General features: G+C 40.3%; 1 protein-coding gene across 7 annotated transcripts in view; it reads left to right on the forward strand.

Moving 5' to 3' along the window:
* gabbr1a (gamma-aminobutyric acid type B receptor subunit 1a) overlaps window positions 1-27,993 on the forward strand; it is an 81,525-nt gene that overhangs the window by 4,341 nt on the left and 49,191 nt on the right. For 6 of the 7 annotated variants that reach the window (XM_088998564.1, XM_088998567.1, XM_088998565.1 and 3 more), the window contains 6 exons: window positions 4,761-4,847; window positions 5,050-5,114; window positions 7,255-7,393; window positions 8,898-9,083; window positions 12,366-12,383; window positions 19,025-19,185. In XM_088998564.1, the coding sequence (XP_088854690.1) occupies window positions 4,769-4,847; window positions 5,050-5,114; window positions 7,255-7,393; window positions 8,898-9,083; window positions 12,366-12,383; window positions 19,025-19,185 (648 nt within the window). In that variant the 5' untranslated portion in view covers window positions 4,761-4,768. Of the gene's footprint in view, window positions 1-4,760; window positions 4,848-5,049; window positions 5,115-7,254; window positions 7,394-8,897; window positions 9,084-12,365; window positions 12,384-19,024; window positions 19,186-27,993 lie in introns of those variants that run through there. The other variant, XM_088998569.1, reaches the window with a different exon arrangement.

A 27,993-nucleotide genomic window follows, 5' to 3' on the forward strand; every position in this document is an offset into this window, starting at 1 on the left:
AATTGTGTTATATGTGAACTATTTTTCTTGGGGCTACTGCCATTCAAAACATGTAGCATGGTATGAATCAGAGGATAGGATAACGGTTGTTGTACATCAAGCAAGAATAAAGAATTTCACCTCCAAACTTCATCAATTAGTATCTTCAGTTCTAACATCTTTTTGGTAATTTGTCGATTTAAACATTAACTCATTCGCTGCCATTCCCGAATTTATACGTGTGAGATTGCCATTCGCCATTCCTGAATTCTTTGAGGATTTGGTTTTTCTTGCGGGGGGTGCCGATACAGCGCTAGTCAGACCTCTGGCAATGTTTTGCCCTTCCACGAGGGGGCAGGATTTGCCTTTTGTCCATGTTAGCGCTTTGTTACAGCTTCAGCTGTTGTTAAAACGCTATATAAATCAATATGGATGTATTGTATTGTATTTTGTACAGCTACACCCATTTCAAGCTTATATAACTCCAGACCCATATAATTTAGTAATTGACTCTTCTTTTCTGATGAGAGAAGGGAGCGTGAGGTTTCTTACACTGAATGGAATGTTTATTTAGTTCTAAAACTCAATATTCTGTGGGTCCTGCAATTTGAGTGAAAATGACACCCACCCCCATTTGAAGCTCAGATAACCCCAGACCCATATAATTCAGGAATTAACTGAAAGAGGAGAGTCTAAGGTTTCTTACGCCGAATTGAATGTTTTATTTAGTCTTAAAACTCAATATTCTGTGGGTCCTGCAATTTGAGTGAAAATGACACCCACCCCCATTTCAACCTCAGGGAACTCCAGACCCTTATAACTTGGGGATTACCTGTTTTTTTCTGATGAAAGAGAAGAGAGTATAAGGTTTCTTACACTAAATTGAATGTTTATGTAGTCCTAAAACCTAATATTCTGTCGGTCCTGCAATTGGAGTGAAAATGACAAAAACCCTGGCACTGGAGTGGACACATTTTTGCACATCGTCTGGCAATGAATGAGTTAAATAATACCATCTATGTATTTATGTATAGTTTATACATACATCATGCAACCTTGGTGTCATTTGATGTTTTACAAAGTTTATTATTCCAAAGTGCAAATGAGAGAGAAGTGCACTAATTTTTGCCTTAACGTGTTTATCGGTTTGAAATAAGTAGGAATTTTATGTTGCCAAAGGACTCTTTGTAATTTTTCAGAAACTCCTGCAATGTACGGTACTGCTACTCCTCTCCTTTTTGAATCTTGAGAATTATTGGTTTCGTTCGCTAGTCTTTCTTTCTGACATTTGTTGAATGACCACTGAGGGTACCCACAGTTAGTGAGTGCTCTCCTGATATGTTTTGACTCCTTTTCTCTACCTTCAGTGCTAGTTGGTATTAGTTTAGCCCTATGCTGGAGGATTCTGATAACTCCTAGTTTATGTTGTAAAGGGTGGTTAGAGTCAAAAAGTAAGTATTGGTCAGTGTGCGTAGCCTTCCTAAAGACTTCTGTTTTTAGCGCTCTGTCCTCTTTTATAATTACTTTACAATCCAAGAAGGCTAGTTGGTTCTCTTGAATGTCCTCACGAGTAAATTTAATGTTGAAGTCTACAGAGTTGAGATGATCTGTGAAGGATTGAATTTCTTGTTTCTTAATTATGACAAAAGTATCGTCCACATATCTAAACCAGTGTCTAGGTTTTGTCCCTGGGAAGGATGTGAGGGCCTGTTTCTCCATCTCTTCCATGTAAAGATTAGCCACTATGGGTGAAACTGGTGAGCCCATAGCACAACCATGGATTTGTTTATAAAAATTTTCCCGAAATTGAAAATACGTAGTATTAAGGCAGATTTCTAATAATTGGCAGATGTGATCCGGTTTCAGTTTGGTTCTTTCATGCAGAGAAACATCCGCCAGCAGCCTCGTCCTCACCACTGAGACTGCTGCTGGGGTTGGGACAGATGTAAAGAGAGAAGTCACATCGTATGATGCCAAAGTTTCCTCAGGTTCCAATATGAGGTCTTTGATCCTCTCTACAAACCCTGTGGTGTTCTCTACGTGGTATTCTGTGTTACCAACCAACGGAGCTAAAATAGTTTTTAAATATTTGGCTACATTGTATGTAGAGGAGTCAATGCTACAAACAATGGGTCGGAGGGGGAACCCTTCTTTATGTATTTTTGGCAGGCCATAGATACATGGCGTGGCCTCTCCCGGGTATAATCTAAAATACATCTGTTTATCTATATGTTTTCCTTTCTCTAGCTTTTGGAGACAGTCAATCATTTCTTTCTTGTATCTATTGGAAGGGTCCCTTTTTAGTTGCTCATACGTGTTAGAATTTTTGTTAAAATTTTTATAAACAAATCCATGGTTGTGCTATGGGCTCACCAGTTTCACCCATAGTGGCTAATCTTTACATGGAAGAGATGGAGAAACAGGCCCTCACATCCTTCCCAGGGACAAAACCTAGACACTGGTTTAGATATGTGGACGATACTTTTGTCATAATTAAGAAACAAGAAATTCAATCCTTCACAGATCATCTCAACTCTGTAGACTTCAACATTAAATTTACTCGTGAGGACATTCAAGAGAACCAACTAGCCTTCTTGGATTGTAAAGTAATTATAAAAGAGGACAGAGCGCTAAAAACAGAAGTCTTTAGGAAGGCTACGCACACTGACCAATACTTACTTTTTGACTCTAACCACCCTTTACAACATAAACTAGGAGTTATCAGAACCCTCCAGCATAGGGCTAAACTAATACCAACTAGCACTGAAGGTAGAGAAAAGGAGTCAAAACATATCAGGAGAGCACTCACTAACTGTGGGTACCCTCAGTGGTCATTCAACAAATGTCAGAAAGAAAGACTAGCGAACGAAACCAATAATTCTCAAGATTCAAAAAGGAGAGGAGTAGCAGTACCGTACATTGCAGGAGTTTCTGAAAAATTACAAAGAGTCCTTTGGCAACATAAAATTCCTACTTATTTCAAACCGATAAACACGTTAAGGCAAAAATTAGTGCATCCAAAAGATAGGCTACCAAATGAAAAACAAAGTAATGTAGTTTATTCCATACATTGTAAGAATGAAAATTGTAAAGAGCAGTACATTGGGGAGACTCAACAAATTCTCAAAAAAAGACTTTATCAACATCGCAGGGATAATACTAGTGGGCCTCAATCGGCAGTACATTTGCACCTAAAAGCTAGCAACCACTCATTTGACGACAATGAGGTTAAAATCTTAGCGAAAGAACATAGATGGTTTGAAAGGGGGGTGAAAGAGGCGATTCTTATAAAACAACAAAATCCTTCATTAAACCGGTCTGGTGGTGTGAGGTTCAATTTGGATCGTTCATACAATAGCCTGCTCAGGCAAAACAGGTTAGGCAACTTTCGCAATGCTGATGAGGGTCGTTATGCTGATGAGGTGATACCGGGGGGAGTGGGTGTAATAGGCCAATCGTTAGTCAGGAATGTAGGAACAATCAGTGGGGCCACAGGGGGGGGGGGTCCCGCGCCCCCCCCAACCTGAGAGTAGGGACCTATCATAGCTGTGTCCGGCGCCACCAGGTCTGGACATTAGGGATATATAAATGGGGCCGATACGACCAGTCAGACTTTAGTTCGCTGACGAAGCCTCTTGGATAGGAGGCGAAACGTCCGAAACCTTCACTTTTGTACAGATGACGGCTGAAGAAACCTTCTCATCAATGAGAGAGAAGCTATTTTTAGTGTCTTTGTTGTCTGTAAGCGCGCGTGTGTGTGTGTGTGTGTGTGTGTGTGTGTGTGTGTGTGTGTGTGTGTGTGTGTGTGTGTGTGTGTGTGTGTGTGTGTGTGTGTGTGTGTGTGTGTGTGTGTGTGTGTGTGTGTGTGTGTGTTGTGATGTCACGGAGAGGCTGGGTACTGGAGGCGAAATATATTCCCCTAAAATGGCTTCACCCAGAGAGAGTTTTGGCCCCATCTGGTGGAAGGCGGCAATCCAAACCCCACACCTGTGGCTGATCATGGCTTGATTGGCATGCATGGCTTTTAAGGCCAGAGAGCCTCTTAGTGTACGGCCGGGGGGGAAGACAAGACAAGACAAGCGCCATTGGTGTCCTCTGTGGAACAAACCCGAGATACTGATTGCTGCATGGAACTTGGCACCAGTTGGAACCATAGCACGGAACACTGGATTTGAAACCTTGCCAATGGTGGCTAGGCTACCGAGGAAGGACATCAAGAGGGGTGAGACCTAGAAACACGTGGAAAAGAACTCTGTCTTCAGTTTCACCTCAGAAGAGACTAGCCTCTCATGACGTCACAGTGTGTGTGTCTGTGTGTGTTCCAATGTGCCGGGGGGATCATTTCGTCGATTCAACACTTTTTACGTTTTAATTGCTTAGCACCATGTAGCATTTGGACTCTTTATGGTTATTCGTGTGCCTATGGTGGAGATTTATTGAATTGTGACAGATAAAAATCTATAAAATACTTAAAATACGAGTGGTTCGTAACACACTTGGATAGATTAGATAGATTTTCGGTGTTGAAGGTCTTGCTGCAGTGGAAGCACTCCGTTGAATCACATGGGGAACAACAACAAAGACAAAGAACTCCTTTGAGGCAAAACGAAAAATCCAGTAGCTCTTTGACAATATGAAACACTTTGGGACCTTTTGGGAAAACATCACAAGCTTTAGAATATTGTAACACTATGAGTATGTTGTGTAAATGAATAAAAAAAATCAAAATGACAAGCTTCATATATCCTATATGATCACTCTTCCTCCGTTTTGTCTTCTAGGTGGAGTCATGATGGCTCTTTTGTTTCTGCTGGTTCTCTACATTCTACCATCTCTTGTTGTGCCCATACATAATTCATCAACTGGAGGTAATTTGTGCATGTATGTGTGTGCGTGTGCGTGACTGCGTAGGATGATGGGAAGGAATGAAGTCCATTGAGAGCACGATTTGTCAGCTAAATTGACCGTGTTTCATGTGTCGTGTTTGCTGTAATTTATCAACCTCATCCAATGAAAGGCTTTTTCTTCTGTCATTGTTTTTTTTTTCTCCGCCCCTCTCCCTTTTCCCAGGCTGTGCTATCATCCGGCCTCCGAGGGATGGAGGTATCCGCTATAGAGGCCTGACACAAGAGCAGGTGATGAGGAATACAATGAAAAATAATCGTGCAAAATAACACTGAAAAAGAGAATTAATTGGACATGTGGTGGGTGTTAAATGTCAGGATAAAGGCATCGGTATAAAAATCTTGAGTTTACATTGGGTTCTTTTACAGAGTCACCTTGAAATTTCAGTAAATAAAAATAATAGTATTTTGGGATACTGCATGCAGAATTATTCCGTGACTGTAAAGTGTACTTGAGAGTTTTGAAAGGCGCTTAGAAATAAAATGTTTATTATTATCATTTTTATTATTTTTAAGCTTTTTTTCTTGTTTTTTTTATTTCATCATGGATCACTTGAGTTCACACTCTATAATAATAATAATAATAATAATAAACCTGGACTCATTCATTGTAAATAGCACAGCCGCCCCTTGTCGAGTCAATACAGTTACATACAGTATATTAAATATGCTTTTTTACTGTATTTTTATACTTTGCACTCTGTACATTTTTTATGAAACTTTTTTAATGTAGTTGTACATTTCAGTCTCCTGATGTTTTATAACACTTGGCTTTGTCTTTTGACACCGTCCCTCCTCACCCCTTTCAATGTTGCTACTGTCGATTGCAAATTTCCCCATTGTGGGACTATTAACTCATTCACTGCCATTCATTGGATTGGATTGGATTTGCCTTTATTAGTCACACAGTGGATAAATTTACATTTCACAGCAGCAAAGTGATCAGAATCAGAATACCTTTATTCGTCCCGCAATGGGGAAATTTGCAGTCCACAGCAGCAATTGAAGAGGGATGGGGTTGGGGTGGGAGTGATGAAAGAAATGAAAGTAGAAAAACAAAATACATGAGCTGCTCGAAAGGCAGCCACTCTCGGGGCGCCGTCTTGAAGTCAAAAGAACAAAAAAAACTACATAACAAATATGACAGCATAGAGCAGCTGTAGCATCCATTGACGAAAAGAGATTGTCTCACATCTCCTGTTCCACATAAATCTGCTTCAATTCCAAGCCGCAACAGTTCCACATACGCATCGGCGCTCTGCGCTGACGCTCCTTTCTTCTTATCGCGTGTTCCTCAAGGGTTTCATGAATTTATTTGAGAATTGAAAATATGACGGAGAACGCCATTCCCGAGTTTGTTCATGTATTTATTTTTCTTGTTTGGGTGCAGATAAAGCGCTGGCCATGGCCTCTGGCAATGGTTTTTTTCCTTTCCACAAGGGGACAGCATTTCCTTTTTTTCATGTTAGCGCTTTGTTCCAGCTTCAGCCGTTGTTAAAGCGCTACATAAACCAGTATGTATTGTATTTTGTACAGCTGTCCCCATTTCAAGCTCAGATAACTCCAGACCCATATAATTTAGTAATTAACTATTTTTTTCTGACGAAAGTAGAGTGTCTAAGGTTTCTTACACTACATTGAATGTTTATATAGTCCTAAAACTTAATATTCTATGGGTCCAGGAATTTGAGTTATCATGACAAAATCCCTGGTACTGGAGTGGTCACATTTTTGCACGTCTGACAGTGAAGGAGGAAAGGCTTCCTGGTTTAATTCCATCCAAAATATCCCATTAAAGATCAACTCAAAGTGGCAGAGTCCCACAAGGATCAATACTAGACACTCAAACATTTGGGTGACATCCATTAATTTGACAATTTAGATGAAGTCAACTAAAATATTTTCATTTCACCAATATATCCCCAGTAGACTAAATGGAATATTCTGATTTGGGAAATATTAGTTCGGCAGAAAAATCCACCCTTTTTATCCATCTCAGGGGGCTGCCGCTTTGCCACTTGCACTTGAATGAAAATTATTTGATGGTCTTTCAGGTCCCGAGTAACGATGTCACGGCTCACCTGTTTTCTGGGTTTGATCTTGTGACGTTTGCAAAATGAGTCCAGAGCTACAGTGATATGGATAAAAATGGCTTGATTAATCCGCTGAATTCATATTTGACAAATGCAGAAAATATTTGTTTTTGGACAACTACATTTTATGAGGAAAAACATCTCTCCCCTCGATTGAGTTTTAGTGTCATTTATATTCTGGTCACATAAAAACAACTGTTTGCCCTCATATGGCACTGTTTTCAGAGGACTTAAATGGATGAGAGATCTTCGTGTAAATTTCATCACTGCCTTCGCAGATTCGTAGTGTTCAGATTTTACCTGTGGATTACGAGATTGAGTACATCTGCCGTGGGAACCGCGTCATTGTAGGACCCAAAGTCAGGAAATGTTTACCCAACGGCACATGGACGGACATGACGCAGCACAGCAGCTGTTGTGAGTACTTGGGTCTTTATTTGTATTCATATAAGGATGCTGCAATGGTTTTCGTTCTGTTTCAGCTTTTTTTAACCAAACGGCACAAAATACATTTGTTCTGACAGCACGTATGAAAAAGTTCAATGCCTTAAAGTGAACAAGAAGTCTGTTTTTTTGAAACAGCCATTTTGGGCTGATACACAAACTAAACACAGCACAAAATTGAGTGGACATGAAAATGTCCGAAATCAGACAGAAAGCAAAGAATCTCACTCTCTCAAAACTCACTTGAGAGTGCTTTGTGGGAAGTAAGAAAATAAAAAGAGCCTCTGACATCATCTTGACTAAAACAGACAAAAAAAACTGGAACAAAAACATCCCTCAAGGTGTTTTAAAAAAGACAATCACAACCTTAGTTATGTATTAAAAAACAGCCAGTGTTAAATTTCTATTCAGGTCATGTTTTGGGTACAGTGATGTGATGAAATTGTTCTTTGAGTAAAAAAAAAACTTCTTCAGAATTTCAAGGGTACATTACATTCAAGTAATGAACCTTTTTGCAAAAATAAAATAAAAAATAGAGACCTTAAGATGAGGTGCCTTCAACGGAAAATGTATTTACATGTCATTCAATTTACGAGTTTCTTAGCTTTGGTAGCTCCGTTAGCCTGTTAACTTTTCTTGCTAATTTAAATTACAGTACCTAAATTGGGTTTTGTTGTATCTACAGCACAGTGAAAGCTAACAATGCTAATTCCATTGGTAACTTCTATTATTATATGATGTGATTTTGGACAGTCTTAAAACATTTACCAAAGAATGTGGCTAATCTGAATGCAAAGCATTAGCATAGCGGGCAAGTTGAGTGTTTTGACACAGGGGCTATTAGCATTTAGCAATATTCAATCATTCATCTAAGAAAATAACCCAGATATATTGGTTCAGTTTTACGGTACCTGTTATGGGTTTTGTTGTATCTACAGCACAGTGAAAGCTAACAATGCTAATTCCATTAGTAAATTCTATTATTATATGATGTGATTTTGGACAGTCTTAAAACATCTACCATAGAAAGTAGTTAATCTTAATGCTAAGCATTAGCATTGCAGTTACGTTGAGTGTGTTGGCGTAGGGGGTTATTAGCATTTAGCAATATTCAATCCTTCAATCCGAGAACATAACAAAGATGTATTAGTTCACTGTTTTCATGTTTATTTATCCCTCTAAAGATAAATTACGGTGAATGACAATGAAATTAATGCTATTCCTAACATTGCACTGGAGCTAAAAAGCAAACAGAACATGTATAAAGATCATCTAAAACTAAAATAATGCTAATGCTAAATAACTATTGCTAACATGCAACTAAAAATGTTAATACCAATGGCCTATTTGGGCAACTACTTCAGATAATCTATGCTACGCGTAAAACTGTCAAGTGACGTTTTAAGCTTGTGGCTGTTGCATCTTGACTGGTTAGCCTTGAGCTATATGTTGATAATACCCATGATCTTTTTGTCAGTATTGCTGTGTCCTCGTGTGTGGACGTCTCTGGAGAACGGCCAGGTGACAGTGAGACCCCCGGGCCCCCCTGTTGAGGGCTCGATTCTTCACTATCGCTGCCACAGTGGCTTCATTCTGGAGGGACGAAACGTCAGCCATTGCACCAAACTGGGAAAATGGGACGCTCCCAAGCCCATTTGCCTCTGTGAGTAAAACTATGACACGACCGAAGCAAAAAAATGAAATACGGAGCATCTGGTACGAGCATTTTTCAGGCGGTTTTGGTTGAACCATTTTAATGCATATTGGAATAAAAAAATCCGCCAAATTTGGCTCCCCTTGCACCTCATACCTTCAGATTACACGGACTCTATTATTATGTTTCCCTTTTTTCCAAATCTATCAAACTGTATGTACTATCTGACTATATATCCATTTGTCTATCTGTCTATTTATCCAATACCTTCTCGCATTTCCAGTTGCTTATGTCATGTTGGTCAAAAATTATTTTTATCTGTCTCAGATATGACACCCGAGAACATTTTGGCACTCATTGATCGTCTATACACACAAAAAAATGGCTGAACGAGTGGTCATAACATATCAAGCATATTTCTACACATTCGCCATCACACTTTTCCCCCCAGGGGAATCTAAATTCATGAAGCGAAATGTGGCATCCTGATACTGATGCCTGAGCAGCTACCATCAAAATAAATGGTACTTGCTTTCACAGACCCATTGAATATTTCCAACATCTGAGCTCTCTTGGAAAATATATTCTACTCCTTTCCATGTTGGTGCTCCATTCCAGTCCTAGTTCAATTCATTTGCTCACATGCAAATGAATGAGAATTTGGTGAAAGAAAGCCACTGTTTGGCAGCTGGTTATTAGGGTTGCCGTGGCAACCATGAAAGTTGCTATGGGGATCTTAAAAAAAGCTCTGACAATGTGTAAGTAGGTTGCGTAATCCCGAACAGTTTGGAAACATGGTGGAGTGTTGTCGACTCGTTCTATATTTGGCTTTGAGTGAAAATTTCAAGGCCTTTGAGTCACCGTCTGATATGCGGTGACCGTCAATCATTAAAAAAAATATTACGTGTGATGGCGGATCTAATTCTGGATATATATTGTAAGGATGCGGATGAGATTTTGTAAAAACAGCTCCTGCCAAGGAGTTCTTGTCACGGTTTGCAAGGTGGTGATGGCGGTTGTGGATGCCAAAAAGCAGGCAGGAGGGAGCAGGAGGTTGTGTTTGACAAATTGTATTAAAATAAAGTCAGCAGGAACAAAATCTAAAACATCAAAATCATCTGAGCAGAAAAAATAAAGTATCAAAAGAAAACCAAGATTAAAAGTCCGCCAAGGTGAAACAAACATAAGCACAGCAACAATGCATACACAATGCATACAATTGCATACAAAGCATACAATGACCTGACTCGAATCGTCGTGCCGGGAGTCCTTTTGACTGGCACTGATTGTAACGACCAGCACCTGCGAGGCTGCAGGCAGGGCCGACAGCGCTACCCGCTGGTCGGCAATCCGATCATGACAGTTCTATACCGTATGGATGCAGTGTAAGATGCTGGCAGGGAAAGCCTACATGGAGCGCCATAACCAGGTGGCTGGCATAGCCTACCGAAACATCTGTGTTGAGTATGGACTGGAAACCCCAAGGTCAAAATGGAAAACACCTCCCAAGGTAGTAGAGAATGACAGAGCAAAGATCCCGTGGGACTTCCAGATACATACTGACAAGATGGTAATGGCCAACCACCCAGATATTATCATAGATAAAGGGGAAAAGAAAGCCGTTGTCGTGGATGTAGCGGTCCCGAGTGATGGAAACATCAGAAAGAAGGAACATGAGAAAATCGAGAAATACCAAGCCTGAAAGGTAAAGGTGACAGTCGTGCCTGTGGTGGTCGGAGCACTCGGGACAGTGACCCCCAAACTCGACGAGTGGTTGCAACAGATCCCTGGAACAACGTCGGGTATCTCTGTCCAGAAAAGCGCAGTGCTGGGAACAGCACGGATACTGCGCAGAACCCTCAAGCTTCCTGGCCTCTGGTAGAGGACCTGAGCTTGAGGTGAGCTCCACCCATGGGAAGTGAGGCAAGGATATATATATATATATATATATATGCATCACATCCTCGACCACCTTGACAACACAGGAACCTACGCAAGGATCCTGTTTGTGGACTACAGCTCTGCGTTCAATACCATCATCCCAGAACTCCTCATCCCCAAACTTCTCCAGCTTGGTGTGTCCCCCACGATCTGCCAGTGGACCCTCAGCTTCCTGACAGGACGGACACAACAGGTCAGACTGGGAAATATATTATCCACAACACGAACCACGAGCACTGGAGCCCCGCAGGGATGCGTCCTCTCTCCATTGCTCTTCTCTCTCTACACAAACGACTGCACCTCAACGCACCCAGCTGTCAAATTCATAAAGTTCGCAGACGACACCACGGTCATCGGTCTCATCAAAGACGGCGACGAGTCTGCCTACCGACAACAAGTGGAGCAGCTGGAGCTCTGGTGCAGCCGTCACAACCTGGAGCTGAACATGCTCAAGACAGTTGAGATGATGGTGGACTTCAGGAAACATCCATCACCACAGCTACCCCTCACACTATCCAACTGCCTGGTGTCAACCGTTGAGACCTTCAAGTTCCTGGGAATCACAGTCTCCCAGGACATGAAGTGGGAGGTCAACACCAACTCTATCCTGAAAAAGGCCCAACAGAGAATGTACTTCCTGAGGCTGCTTAAGAAGCATGGCCTGCCACAGGAGGTGCTGCAACATTTCTACACGGCTGTCATCGAATCCATCCTGTGTTCTTCCATCACCGTTTGGTTCGGGGCCGCCACAAAAATGGACAAAATCCGACTTCAACGGACAGTTAGGACGGCGGAAAAAATCATTGGCACCGCCCTACCCACTCTTGAGGACTTGCACACTGCAAGAATCCAAACTAGGGCGCGGAAAATCCTACTGGACCCTCCGCACCCTGCCCACCACCTTTTCCAGCTACTCCCCTCAGGCAGGCGCTACCGATCCATGCGCACCAAATCCAGCAGACATTTAAACAGCTTCTTCCCCCAAGCCATTAACTCTTTGAACTCTTTCAACAATAGCCAAAATGGAACTGTATAGTGCCACTTAGCAGTTTTTTTGTTTATTTTTACGATACTAGTGCAGCGTGTTCTACCGGAAACAAATTCCTTGTGTGTCCTACATACTTGGCAATAAAGATGATTCTGATTCTGATATATATATATATATCTCAGACAGGCTATAAATACACTTACATCCAAACAGTTTATATGAGGGTATGTTGTCAAAACTTAATATGTGAACTGAAAATGAACAGTATGGACAAAGGTATAAATCTGTCATGACAGTATTGTCATTGCCTTTTTTCCTTTTAACATTTTTTCTCTCTTTTTCAATGCTTCTGTCTTCCAAAGATGACAAAAACAACACAGGTAAGAGACATTTCTTTTGAATGATTTTTTATGATTCATCTTTGTTGCGGGTGTAAAGAATTAAAATCACAAAGTGTCCAACATGGAACATGGTGTACAAATAGCGCGACCCTCTTCTTGTCAGTTCAAGATAACCATCAATAAATAAACAAATAAAATAATATAGCATAATCCACACTTATTTTTTGTATGGTAACCGGCACCCAGTCCAATCAACTTTAGAGCTGTAAGGTTGTTTATTAGCCACAAGAGGGCAGCAAATTTATTTTTTAAAATGTTCCTGACTTGACCAGCAAGGAGCAGTGTGGTCTTGCGAGTGAAAAAATAAATATAGTAAGTACAGTGCATATATTTTTACAAATTCAAGGTGACATAAGCCAGTGTCTTCTTGTGCCGGATAAATACAAACATGTGAAGCCAAAACAAACATGTGAATCAAACCTCTGAAGATGGATAACACTGATTCGCTGTGGCGACCTCTTGAAGGGAAAAGCCAAAAGGACAGGAAGAAGGTATTAAAAAATACATTGCTTAAAAATCGAAAAGAGTAAATACAATCTTAAGTTTATAAAGGAGAACAACCGTGACACCATGTTCTTTGTCCTTTGAAATAAATCCCCATAACAGCAATATTTTTTTTTTTACACCTTGAAGTCCTCACGTCACCTAAAAGTCACTTTTCAGATTGTCTAACAAATAAAATATTTTATTAATGGAGAAAAAAGAATTTAGTTGTTTCCTTCCTCCAATGCACTTGATTCAAATGAAATGATCAGCTCATCAGTAAACCCCTGCAGGAACCTGCTCGTCCTAATCAGGTGTGTTGAAGGGGTGAAATATGTATTTAAAGCTGTTAAATCATTTTTAAAAAGTGTATTTTATTTTTTAATTTTTTTTAAACTTACTATTAATGAATACATATTTTAAAAATAATTCGTTATAAAATTAGGATGTTTCTAACACAAGATAAATCCCTCCAAATTCCTTAGAGTACAACACAGTCATTTCATTAGGGGTCATACTTAAGTGTGCACATGACAATGTAGACATTCGCGATATCGAGTACCTCCCCTGGGGAAGCGTTGTAAAATGGTGGTTAAGTGCCACGAGGATGAGGATCATTAACTTTGCTCATCACTATGCTAATTGTCATTCTCCAGCTCGATGGAGATTGGGTGTCTTCACGATATTGCCGCTAATTGCCTTGCGGAGGCAGGCAATCGAGAACGGAATTGTCATCAATTCAAGTGTGACAGACTTTGAAGCAATTCACTATTCTTCGTTAGATTGTTTCTTGCGCTGCTGTTTATTTCTGTTCGAGGTGACAGTTATTTTTCCAATATAGTGATACCTCCGCTGACGAACGCTTAAACTCACGAACTTTTCGCCTCACGAACATTAAATTCGTGAGCATATAGTCTCGGCTGACGAACTAGATTTCGGCAGACGAACCAATCCACATGGTCGAACAGCGCCACTAGTTTTCGTCACCCCCTTTCTTTGAGTGCTGACGTGGTTTGTTTTCAAGTGTACTTATGTTATTATGGGAGCAAAAAAGACCCCACCACAGGCTAGTGTTAAGCCCGAAGAAGACAAAAGAAAATTAGTGTCAGAGATATAACAGTCAGACATGGTAGACAGACACTCGGAACCAGAAAGATCGTCCCCACTGCCGGCAGGAGACGCAGTCATCAATGACATACATCTGAATTATGTGCCCCTCTGCCAAGCTATTTATTGGGAGTATATGTAAATTAAAGTGATACATTAGTAAAACAGTTTTCTATCATACAGTCGAGCTGAAGGAGGATCATCGAAAAACACGAACAAGGTGTGCGTAGGTGTGACTTCACGTCCCAGTACCAATACGCAGGGTCGACCGTTGCTACCATCCTTAAGAACAAGGAAGCTATTCAGGGTGCGTGTGTGTCTCAGGGTGTTTCTGTGTTGTCTAAGTCAGAGGTACCGGTGCGTGGGTTGTTTGGTACCGGGCCGCGCAGAAAGAATAAATAATTTACATAATTTCCGTGTTATTTATTATCTAAGCCCGCACGATGTTTTAGTTTGAAAAATAAAAAAATACCAGATTACATCTGTCTATGATTTACTCTTGACGCATGCCAAAACGCTTGTCTAGGTCACGTGATACATACCGCTAAAATTAGCCCACCGTAAACTAGCAAAATGAGTAAAAAACAAACATCTTTTTTTGTTGTATTTATCCGCCGGTCCGTGAAAATATAGTCTGACATTAAACCGGTCCGTGGCGCAACAGTCTCAGGCAATAGAAATTGAAAAACGTTGTTAATTGAAATTAACGAAAAGCAGCTAGAAGGGGAAAGCGTGAGTGAGTGTATTATCACCGAGAAAGCACGGCAACTTCACTCAGATATCATCAAGAGGCAACTACATCAATGACCATCACAAAGGTAAATAAAACGACTATTATATAGTACTGTTTATTTCTTTAATTACAATACAATAGCACATTTATTATACATAAAATAAGATATGTTTTGTGTAGTTTTAAGGCTTATTTAGTAGAAAATTATGTATTATGGGGACCTGGGAAAGGATTATTCTCATTTTTATGGTTTCTCATGGGAAATAAAGATGGACTTTTCGCCTCATACACACTTTCTGGAAAGCAATTTTGTTCATGAGTTGAGGTATCACTGTATTTCGAATGCAATACCAAAGTACGGTAGTGTGAATTAATAGGTGACAAAAATGTTTGCAGATATTTTTTTGAGCCTGTGCATTATTTTGAGTTATTGTGTTAATTTCCGTTGGTTATCATGAAAAAAAACATGATAGAGTTTCATTGTGCAAATGATCACATGACCAAGGAAACGTGGATTACTTCTATTTTTTGTGGTGTTTATTTCTTATCTACAAGGTGGTCATGGGGAGAGATTGTATTGCAAAAGTGTAACATTTCTGTTTGTATATTGATCATTTCTATTCATTGTTATTTATATTGCTTTTTTTTTGTTAATTGTATTTGTCGCGATGTAAAGTCAAGAGGCATACAGTAGCTGGTGGCGGTATTAACCTTTCTCCCGCTGAGGTGTCAGGAAGTGGGTGAGGTGGGAGTGGGAGGCGCTCAGGGGGTGGCAGGTGACGGAGAGATGCAAAAATGGACGCTTGCTATTTGCAGAATCAGATTTCTAGCAACTGAGTAAGTCTCATGGCTAGTTTACAGGATGATGCCAAATAAATAAACCTATCATGGATTGTTGTTTTTTTCATAGGCTAACAGTACAGGATCAGTACACACAGATGGGTTGTGGGAGAGTTTTAGTATCACGCTCATCTTGAAAAACAAACAAACTGCAGCGTACTCCAGAGGTTCAACTACAGATGCTCCCCTACTTACGAACATTCGAGTTACGAACAACGATACATACAAACATTTTTGTCGGAGCATATGTAGTACTCTCTACAGTTGTACATGGACATATCTTTATCGAGCATATATTTTATTAAATGTTTATTTTTCAGTGCAAACCAAGACAGGTTACTTATATAAGCCTTAAACATACTTATATAAATGTTAAACCTACTTATATAAGCCATAAACATACATTCCATACAAAATCGGAATCAATTTACAAACGAATTCACCTTAGGTTTAAAGCCATACAGTATGTATAGCGGATTATTTAAGAAAATATTCTTTCTACATATCTTTATAGAGCATATATTTTATTAAATGTAAACCAATACAGGTTACTTATACAAGATTTAAACATGCCAATATAAAGCTTAAACATACTTTTGAAAGGCACTTAGAAATAAAATGTATTATTATTATTATCATTATTAAACATACATTCCATACAAAATATGTAACGTTTTCACCTTACAAACAACCGCTCGGATTGTATCGTGTTCATAAATTAGGGAGCGTCTGTATTTAGATGGGAAAGCTCAGAGAGGAAAAAAAAATCATTTGCTAACTTGAGGAAGTCGAAAGTGAGCTTGAAAGTGTAAATAGACCCCGGGGTGATCAATTTCCATAGCTATCCAAAAAAATGGTCAATTATGAAAAGAATAGTGAATGACATGACAGCCCAATATACCGAGGTTGAGATGAGTTGAGAATAAATTTCCTTTTGGAGGAATTGTTCCATTCACACATAGAAAGAGATAATTCCAACCTTTAAAAGAACAGCCCAGGCTACCATCTATCCCACTGGGGGGTCTTAAAAACAGAAACACACACACACACACACACACACACACACATAGACCGAGCTGCGCATAAAGTTCAGCATTGAATAATTGATGAATGAACGGACGGTCGCACGAGAAAGTGGAAGGCAAATGCCAGACAATGACAACCGCCTCCATAGCACAGGCACGGGGATAATAGCGCTTGGAAAACTTTACATCTTCGTATCACACTCACTCAAGTATTGAAGTAAATTATTTTCAAAAGATGCAATTTTGGAATGGAGGAGATTAGGTGGAAAGTCGGATTAGGATGAAGCAAAAAAAATAATTACAGTGGGTCCATGCCATGGTTAATTTTGGATATGGTTTCAATTGCTTTTAAAACAAAACATTAAAAAACTGCCGGTAGTAGATTTTCAAATGAACTCATTCGCTGCCAATTCCGAATTTACTCTGCTATGATAGGTCCATGCTCTCAGGTTGCGGCTCCACTGATTGCTCCTATTGTCCTGCCTAACGACCGGCCTGATTGCTCTCTTTGCTCTGGTGTCACCTCATCAGCATTACTAATCCTATTTTGCCTACGCAGGCTGCACCTTATAATGTGCCTTATATTTGGACAGCTTTGATATATTTTTATATTATATTTTGAAAACTTTTTTTCATTCATTGAAGATGTGCCTTGTACTCCGGTGCACCTTATATATGGAAAAAGTTTGAAAACACACCATTCATTGGGGGTGTGCCTTCTACTCCTGTGCACTTTATACACCGGAAAATACAGTACGTCATATGTCTTCTGTTCTATACTAAAAAATAAATGTTAAAGGACAACCGACATCACTTTTTTGTTTCTTAACTGACATCAGAAAAACGTTTTATAGCATCTAAATACCCAAAACACGTAGTATGATATTTTTATTCAAATGCAAAACACCAATAAAAATGACTTAAAGTGTCCAAAATCTGCAAAAAAATTTAGCTGCGAATTGGGCATTTTCAGAAAGTCCCGCCCCCAGTTCGTGACGTCACGCCAAGACATCTTGCATTGCTGGAGAATCAAAACAATGGCTTCAAATTCGGAGAATATGCTTTCTTGTTACACGTCCAGTTATGAATATGATTCAAATAGTTTTGAAGAGGAAAGCATACATGTTTGCAATCGATTAAAGAATTTATTCCGTGTCATTTTGAGACATCTGGACTGCAATGTAGTGTCCCAAAAAAGAGGCAGAAAAATGGCGACCAGCTCCTGTAAGGACTGAATCAGCCCGTTTCCACAGGCTGATAAATTCCTTCCATGGAGGTTGGATGTCCTCTTCTGGCGGCTTTTGGGTGCAACACGAGGTTTTCAGACCAAACAAGCACAGCAAAATACATTGACGTGATGGAAGGACTGCTAAAATGTCTTTTTTCGGTCAGGGGCGTTCCTTTAGTGTCGTCACGTACGGACTCGTCACCAACTCAAAAACAAGACTTCCTGAATATTGAGAGCGAGTCTTAAAACGTAAAATACAGCTATATGCGGTGGAATCTTATTAAAATACGCTCAATAGAAGTCATTTGAAGCCATTTTACAAATTATGGACACAACTTGTCCGGAGACGTCGGTTGTCCTTTAAGTTGTTCTTCGTTGCGTGTTGATCACCATTTTTTTCTTTGTTTTATGCAATTTGAAAAAGGATAAAATGTTTGACTCATTAGCTAATATTTCAGCAGGTATTGCACACACATGCACACAGGGGAGCGATGCAGTGCAGATCAGACAACGCTTCCTCTTCCGCTGTAAATCTTTTCATCTGTTTTCAACACGACAGTCTTAAAGGAGGGGGAGATGTTGCTTCGCCTCTCTTCTGCTGCTATTTTCACTCTTAACAACTGCACACACACACACACACACACACACACACACACACACACACACACACACACACACACACACACACACACACACACACACACACACACACACACACACACACACACACACACACACACACTTCTTTTTCTGTCTCTCTCTCTCTCTCTCTCTCTCTCTCTCTCTGTCTCTCTTTCTCTGTCTTTCTCTCCCTCCCTTTTGGGGGGAGCCAATGGGGGGGCTCCAGCTTCTCCCAATCAAGACTCTGCACCTGGTATCTCATTCGCGCCTTCCTTTTTTTCTTTGCCTAAAAGTGGTGAATCTCACACTTGTCACCACATTTCAAGATTGATGCACAGTCGCAGCAAGGTGGCGAAATTGGCCGATTATTGGTTTTTAGAATTTTTTTTAGTTTAGTTGAGTTTTATTCATGAGGTATTGAGGGCTCAATTGACTTGACCATGTAATTGTTGACATTTTGGTCTTTATCGTCCACGTGTTGTCGAAGCAATGCCAGGCATTCGCGCGCCTTTCTTCCGGGCTTCTCTGACCGTCTCCTACTTGTTCTTTTCACTCCTGCTTCTGTGCGCGCGGCCGTGCGCAGGAAAGAAGAAGCTGTACATCGGCGCGCTGTTCCCAATGAGCGGCGGCTGGCCCGGCGGCCAGGCGTGCATGCCTTCCGCCCAGATGGCACTCGACCTGGTCAACAACCGCAGCGACATCTTGCCTGACTATGAGCTGGAGCTCATTCACTATGACAGCATGGTGAGTTCTGGGTTTTATGTGCATGCTCTGTGGGTTTTGTTGCATGTTTAAAAAACAATGTTTGAGGGAGTTTGACAGGTAAGCATGCCTGCACAGTCCAGTTAAGAGTTAATGGCGCTGGCTTTGGTTTCGAGGAATTCATTTCGCTGTAGTTTATTTTTTGTTGTTATGATTGTTGATCAAGTTTGCAGTTTTGGGTTCAGTATTTTAGTCTTGCAATTTTTTTGTTTGGCTAAAAAAGTATTTATTTTTTTATTTAGTAATGTTTGATTTGCTTTACAATTATCAGGGGGCTTCACCAGTGTTTGGATTATTGAACTCATTCACTGTCAGAAGATGTGCAAAAATGTGTCCATTCCAGTGCCAGGGTTTTTGTCATTTTCACTCAAATTGCAGGAGACACACAATAATGAGTTTTCGGACTACATAAATATTCAATTCAGGGTAAGAAACCTTAGACTCTCTTCTTTCATCACAAGTAAATAGTTAATTCCTAAGTTATATTCAATACAGTGTTAGAATAAATTCAGGAATGGCAGTGAATGTATTAAAAATTAATCACTTTTGTACATTTTTAAAAATAATTTATTTTTGTTTGTGGGATAATCTGCTTCCAGTGGTTTTGGTTTATTTTGGTGTCCTCTGTTTTTTAAATAATTTTATCGATTAACAGAATTGTTAATTGTGATTAAATCATTTTTTTTCCTATCCCGCTTCATATATAATTAATTTATTTATTGAGAAACTGAGCATTTTTTTTATTTACTCATCTTTTAAACCAAAACACAAGCATATTTTTCCCAGTGGGTGTGGTGGGACATTGGGGTTATCATTAGTTTGGTGCAAATATTTCAATGTACTCTTTTTGAGTAGTTTTTTGTGTGTGTGTATTTTAACTTTTTGGGGGGGGGGGAGAGCGGTGGGGGTATTTGAAACTTTTGGTTGTTATTTTGCGCAACCTAAGCTAATAAAAATGTTAAAAACTGTTTTTTTAAAATATTTTGTTATAGTTGGACTTATTTACACAAAAAAGGATTGCCAACGTGTTCTGCATTGGATGGCTTTGTTGCGTGGAAGAAAAAGTGCAACGTGCAACATAATTCGGTTTAGAAAGATGAAAACGCATTTATATAATAATAATACATTTCATTTATAAGCACCTTTCAAAACGCTCATGGACACTTTACAGTTACAGGATATTTTTTTCTGCGGGTGAGCAGCGGCTGCCACACGAGTGTTTTACAAAAGTGACGATTTTGGAACTGTCGTGAAGAATTCCTTTGTTTTGGAATGTTTCATTTTGGCTCGAAAATATTGAAGCAGCCGGAGAGCCCTATAATGGGTTGAACCATAATACAATATAATACAACACGTATTGGTTTATATAGTGCTTGAACAACAGCTGAATCTGTTTCTGAGGTTTAGTCATACCTGACCAAATACAATATTTATTTTTTCTCACATTTCTCCACGGCATGACGGGAAAACAGCACAAGACCCTCATTAGGCGTACCAAAATTGCAAAGGCACTTCCCACGGCCATCAATTACTACTTGAAGATGTCATACGCAGAAAAACGAATCGAATGGTCGCGATAAGTGGAATTGGTCATTGCCCCGGTTTGTGTTTGTCAACAGCGCTTTGAGTGGAACAAACGCTCTCTGTCGCTATACTCTTGATTGGTGAATATGTCTCCGCATTGAAATCACAACAGGAATGTGTGTGTGTGTGTGTGTGTGTGTGTGTGTGTGTGTGTGTGTGTGTGTGTGTGTGTGTGTGTGTGTGTGTGTGTGTGTGTGTGTGTGTGTGTGTGTGTGTGTGTGCTTGAGCGTGCGTTGGCATGGCAACAGAGTCGCTCTTGCAGCAAAGCGCATAACGATTTCAAAATGTGTGTGTACAAATCAAGATGTATGCGTCATTTGTGTGTGTGTGTTCCCCGTTCTTTTCTTGAGGAACGCAAAATGTGTGTGTGCGTGCAATGGTGCTGCAGCAAGCACCATCTTAAAGAGAAAAACATATTCATGTGCAGTTTCCACGGCGATCGGACGACAGAACGGCTGTCGCCTGCGGTAGGACAGAAACACATGCGTGCGCACACACACAAACTCACACATTTCAACGCCCAAACACACATAACACGCGCACACCCTTAAACATTTAAAGACGTACACTGTACAAAGACTTGGAGACATACTTCAAGTGCAGCAATCTAACATACACGCTTCCACATATGTAAACATGGTACCATTAACTAATTCACTACCAGATGATGTTCAAAAAATTGTCGACTACAGTGCCAGGGTTTTTGTCATTTTCACTCAAATTGCAGGAGCCACAAAATAATGAGGACTGCATAAACATTCAATTCAGCGTAAGAAAGCTTAGACTCTCCTCTTTCATCAGAAAAAAATGAGTTAATTCCCAAGTGACATGGGTCTAGATCAGGCATGGGCAAACTACGGCCCGCGGGCCACATACGGCCCGTTAGGCTTTTTAATCCGGCCCGCCGAACCTGCCCAAATTATAGTAAAAACAGTGTGAAACTCATGACAAAAATTAGCAGTCAACAGGGCAGATAACTGAAAAGTTGCCTGCCCCATTTTTCACAACTTGAAGCACAATGAGAAAACTAATCACATGAAAAAACATTGTCACAAAGTATAAAGTTTTTTTAAAATCAAGAATGTACCTACTACAAATGCTACCTTGCGGTAAATGTTCATGGCTAGATTTTGCTGCAGTAGTCGATTGTCATTGTGGTGCACAATGCAACGTTTGCATTGCTTCCTACGAGCCACTCAGCCCCTTTCATGAGTCTCACATACACTTTACAGTCACGGTTTAATGTAAATTTACGTTTTGTAGCGTCACATATGTTGTTAGCTTCTTTTGAATCTTTCTTCTGGGCTGAGGTTCTGTGCATCTATTTTGGAAAATTATATTCAATTGCACGACTTTATAACGCTTGAGAAAGTCCGGAAGAAAGAAGCAGGCTTCTGATTGGCTGCCGTGCCGAGTATGCAAATTTCACTGCAGGTAGCCTATGTTTGTGTGCTCGGCGACGGTACACGTGTATTGTTAGCGCGTGAAGGCGAGAGCGTCAGTGAGGAGTTTGTTGAGCGTGCGGTCAGGACAAACCATCTATGATTTGGCGGAATTTAACACAAGTAGGTATTATTGAGCTTGAATATTTCGTTGTGGAATAATATGTTTTGAATGATGAAAGTGATTCCATTTTTCAATAAATGTTGATTTCTTTGACTTTGCCCCTTCAATGAAAACTTATTAAAAACAGACGCAATCTTGATGAATCACAGTGCATATGTTATTTTAATCTATTTCCATTTCCTCCTCCAAGTATCTGCGAAATAGTATGTGAACGCCATATTCCTTGAGACAAATTTATTAACTGATCAGGGATATTTTTCACATTTGAAAGACAGTTAATAAATTGGGTTCTTACTGTGCTATGAGGTGTGTACACACTACATTTAAAGGACAACCGGCACCATTTTTTTGTGTTTCCCACTGACATCAGAAAAACGTTTTATAGCATCTAAAATACCCAAAACAGGCAGGCTGACATTTTTAGTTAAATGAAAAACACCAATAAAAATGACTTCAAAATGAATCCGGAAATGGCCAGTTTCAGAAGGTCCCACCCCCTTGTTCGTGACGTCACACCAAGACGTCTTGCCTTGCTCGAGAATCAAAACAATGGCTTCAGATTCGGAGAAGATGTTTTCTTGTTACTCATCCAGTTATGAATATGATTCAAATAGTTCTGAAGAGGAAAGCATAAATGTTTGCAATTGATTCAAGGAGTCCTCCCATATCAATTCGAGCCGTCAATGACAGCAATGTAGCACCCAGAAAATGCAGAAGATTGCACCCAAGCTCCGTTGGAAATGGGCTGATTTGTCAGCTGGGAATTTGCGTCAGCGAATATCAAATAGTTGTCTTGGTGCAACACACAACGATTCACCATCACGTTATTTATGTGTTTTCCTTCTAATTTTGCCATCAATACGGACCAACACGAAGTTTTCAGACCAAACAAAGTAACGCAAAATGCATTGTGTGTCGCTTTCTCGGTCAGGGGCGGTCCAAACGTGATGTCACATGGGGATCGTCATCAACTCGAAAACAAGACTTCGTGAATATTCAACGCAAGTCTTAGAACGTAAACTATAGCTATATGCTGTGAAATCTTTGTAAAATACGTTCAGTCAAAGTCATTGAAGTGATTTTATAAATTATGGACATAACTTGTCCGGAGGCGTCGGTTGTCCTTTAATGCTTTAGGTTTAGTATTTCCGGCCCTAACACTCCCTCCAAATGCTCGACTTCACTCGACTTTACGCGCACTAAAAACACACGCTTGAGACACATTCACACACACGTGTCTTCTCCGCCTAGGCCACTTAGTCGTTTGTGTAAGCAAGGATGTGTCGGCGAGAAGAGGGGGAACTGCGTGTTTTGCACCTTTCGTAATTGACAAAGTAACGTTGAGGTGGCTCGCATGGCAATGAGCGCCTTAGCCAGCATTCATTAGCCGCAATATTTCCCTTCCGGCTTTATCATTATCGTCGCTCGCAAGCGGGCAAATATTCATCTTGTGAGACGAGGACGCTCGTGCCTCGGCATTAAATTGAAGTTGAAAATTGAAGCCGTGAAGTCAAAAGAAATGGAATGGTGGATTTCAATGCTTCAATTACTGTATTCTCTTATATTTTGTTGGCCTGTACGCTTTTAATATGAGGGATTGTCGGAGCATGCATGCATATACATGATGATATGATATAACGAGTGGTGTGAAGGCTTTTACATGACAGTTGTATAGTGTGCTTGATTCTCATCATTTTTCTCACATGATGCATCGCAATATTTTTGTCTCGTAGAGTTCGTGTGAATGTGCATAACCAGGAAGTACAACAGGATTTATATATCAATGCTCGTCTTTTAATACGAAATATTCTAGTTACAAAACGTCTCAAAAGGAAAATATTGCTTCTTGTTATGAAATAAATTTCAATATATGAAATGTTAAAATACAATATGGACTGCTACTCACATTTCTGATTTTCCTGACGCAACATACTTCTAGCTGCTCTGCCATTGGCTACCACTGAGCATCATTCTGGCATCCCATTGGCTAAGAGGGGCCTTATCTATAAGCATAGAGCTTTTATGTAACAGAGAGGGACATTTACATGGAAAACGGGTCTTTACTTTCAACATTTTCTACTGAAGAAATTTCTTCCAGAACCAATTAACTCATTCACTGCCAGACGTGCAAAAATGTGTCCACTCCAGTGCCAGGGTTTTTGTCATTTTCACTCAAATTCCAGGACCCACAGAATATTGAGTTTTTAGGACTACATAAACATTCACTACAATGTCAGAAATTTTACTCTCCGCATCCGAAAAAAAGAGTTAATTTCTAAGTTATATTGGTCTGGAGTTATTTGAGCTTGAAATGGTGGCGGCTGTACAAAATACAGTACAATGCATCCGTATTGATATATACAGTGATCCCTCGCTACTTTGCGGTTCACTTATCGCGGCTTCAGTGCATCGCGGATTTGTTCTTGGTGTCATGTCAAGATGTCTTGCCTTGCTCTAAAATCAAAGCAATGGCTTCAGATTCTGAAAAGATGATTTCTTGTTACTCATCCAGTTATGAATATGATTCAAATAGTTCTGAAGAGGAAAGCATACATGTTTGCAATCGATTAAAGAATTTATTGCGGTCATTTTGATCCATCTGGAGAGAAATATAGTGACAAACTCTTTAGAACTCACAGTACCCAAAAAAAGGCAGAAGATGGCAACAAAGCTCAGTGGAAATTGTCTCCTGGGATGTTTTGTCAGCGAATGTCAAATACACTGTAGAAGTCTTGATGTAACACACAACGATTCACCATCGCGTTATGTTTTCCTTCTAATTGCGCCATCAACACGGATCAACACAAAGTTTTCAGACCAAACAAAGTACCGCAAAATGCATTGAGGTGATGCAAGGTATGTCGTTTCTCAGTCAGGGGCGTTCCTTCAGTGACGTAGGGTGAGGACTCGTTACCAACTCAAAAACAAGACTTCCGGAATATTCAGCGCGAGTCTTAAAACATAAAATTTAGCTATATGCGGTGGAATCTTTGTAAAGTACGCCCAGTAGAAGTCATTTGAAGCCATTTTACAAATTATGGACACAACTTGTCCGGAGACGTCGGTTGTCCTTTAAAATGTTCAACCGACCCATAAACTAATAAAGGCCAATCCAATCCAATAAAGTGAGGAAAATCTGTTTGCTTAATAACACCAAACGTCTCGGATGAGCTGCTGTTATTCACGCAATGATGATAATTGTAAATCAAGTGCGACTGAACACGAGTAACAACACATCGATACAGGAACACAAAGTCAGGTAATACTTGAGTGCACTCAAGAGTGAAGCATCAGGCAATGCGCGTCACACATGCAATATTCATGAAGCCCGACGTTTAATCCTCCTGTGGCCCGAGGTGGATTGGTGTATCTTTTTCTCGGCTATTGAGGCCACGACACCTCTCGGTGTACATTGATATCCGCACATGCCGAGAGACCCGTACACGCGCCAACCAATGGCCGTTGCTATGGCGACATCAAAGCACAGACTGCTAACTTTGATCAATTATTAACGGCGACGCAGCGAGATGGTGCGGATGCAGTGGGACGGGCTACTTCTGAAGCTTTGTTTTCATAGCCGGGCACGACCCTCTCTCCCCAATTTCCCTGGATGCCAGTTCACCAGGTGGGACGCCATAAATGATTAAGGGTTAAATCGGGGGCGGCGTAGCGTGATTGAGAGGCGGTGGCTCCTCCCCCAGGCTATTAACAGTGTTTGAAATCGTGTCTGCCGTACAGGCGTACAACTTTCAAAACATCTAGGCCCGGGTGGCTGACAACTTCTTGAAGAAAAAAAAAAGTTATATACATATCTATATATGTTTTCAAATCAAGCACTTCTCTTTCTTAGCGGCTTTCAAAACTCTCAAGTACACTTTTCAGTCATAGTGTAGTCCGAAGCACGAAATAGGCTTCTGATTGGCTGCCGGTGCAGAGTATGCAAATTGTCAAACAGGCTGCTGATTGGCTGTTGGTGCCGAGTATGCATATTCGTCCACGTGGCTTTAAGCAGACAATGCAATGCAAACATTGCCATGAAGACAAATGACAACGATGATGATTTCACATGAAAACACCATATTTTCCGGTGTATAAGGAGGATAAGGCGCACCGCCAATGAATGGTATATTTTCAAACATTTTCCATATACACGCCAAACCGGAGTATATCTTCAATGAATGAAAAAAGTTTTCCAAATATAATATATAAATATATAAATGTTTTCCAAATATAAGGTACACCGCATTATAAGGTGCTGCAGTAGAGGCTGGGGTTACAAACTACTTATTATAATGTAAATTTCTCCACTGCGAGACTAATAAAGGCAAATCCAATCCAATACAGGGGGAAATTGAGTATTTGCGAGACCTGTTGTGGCTTAATATTACTTAACATATAAGGTGCACCTGCAAATAAGGCGTAGGGTCATCTTTTCAAGAAAATAAAGGTTTTTGGATGTGCCTTATACACCAGAATATCGGGTATGTTGAATGCTTTCAATTAGGAATCATGTGTTTTCGCCCCCAAAAAAATGCTCTCCCTCCCTTTGCCTCTTCTCCCCCACACTTTGTTTTAATTGGCAGCGGTGACGCACCATTTCTCGCATGGTTGCTGGTCAGCCAGGCGGCACCTGGCATGCAAGTCATAATCAAGGGTTAAATAAGGAGCGGAGTACCGTGATGGAAAGGCATCCGCTCTCCCCACAGGCCCTTATTACACCTCATGCTTCCTATATGACATCATTTCAGCCTATTAGTGTTGTCTTAGCAACTTCGATTGCTAAGTGCTCCGTAAGAGACAATTATTTATGACGCGCGTATGTCTATGTGTGTGCGTTTTACGTCAAAATGTCAAAACAGTTAGACGCGTGTGGTGATGATGATACTTGAGGGTTGTTTGTTAGCATTTGTCATGATTTAAGAATATAGATTGTGATTTACACCTAACGACAATGAACTAGTTTATTGCAATGGGATATTTTCCACACACACAGGTATGCATGTGTGCATGAACTATTGTGTATCAGGTCTCTGGAGCTTTGTTGAAGTGAGCAAATCTGCACGGGCTGATTGGATCGGATTGGATTGGATAAGCATTATTAGTGTCTCTGTGGATAAATTTACATTTCACAGCAGCAAAGTGATGAAAGTTAGACGAAAGAAAAGGAAGAAGTCGAAAAACAAAATACACAACCTGCTGTAAAGGCAGCCAATCTCGCGGCGCCATTTTGAAGTCAAAACAACGACAAAAAACAAAATAAATAATGTGACACAACACATAAGATGCAGACATGCTTCAATCCTAAGCACTTTCTGCACCCGCTTTGTTGTTTGAAGCAGTTCTGGATGAAAGAGGAGATGATCAAGGCCTGCTCTTCACCAGTGGATCAGGGACGTCATGGTGAAATGTGCACATCTGCTACAAGCTAAATGTTGAAAGCAAACACGAAGCAGTAGCATCCATTGACGAAAAGTGATTGTTTCACATCTCCTGTCCCATGTAAATCCGCTTCAATTCCAAGCTGCGACAGTTTCACTCTGCGTTGACGCTCCCATACTTGTCAACCTGCGAGACACTGTGACCTACTAACGGCTCCATTTTTCCTTACTTACTGAGAGAATAAAACATATGCATGTGTAA

The sequence above is a fragment of the Hippocampus bargibanti genome, linkage group LG06 (genome assembly GCF_051943395.1).
Source record: "Hippocampus bargibanti isolate YZ-2025 linkage group LG06, ASM5194339v1, whole genome shotgun sequence".
Taxonomy (NCBI): domain Eukaryota; kingdom Metazoa; phylum Chordata; class Actinopteri; order Syngnathiformes; family Syngnathidae; genus Hippocampus; species Hippocampus bargibanti.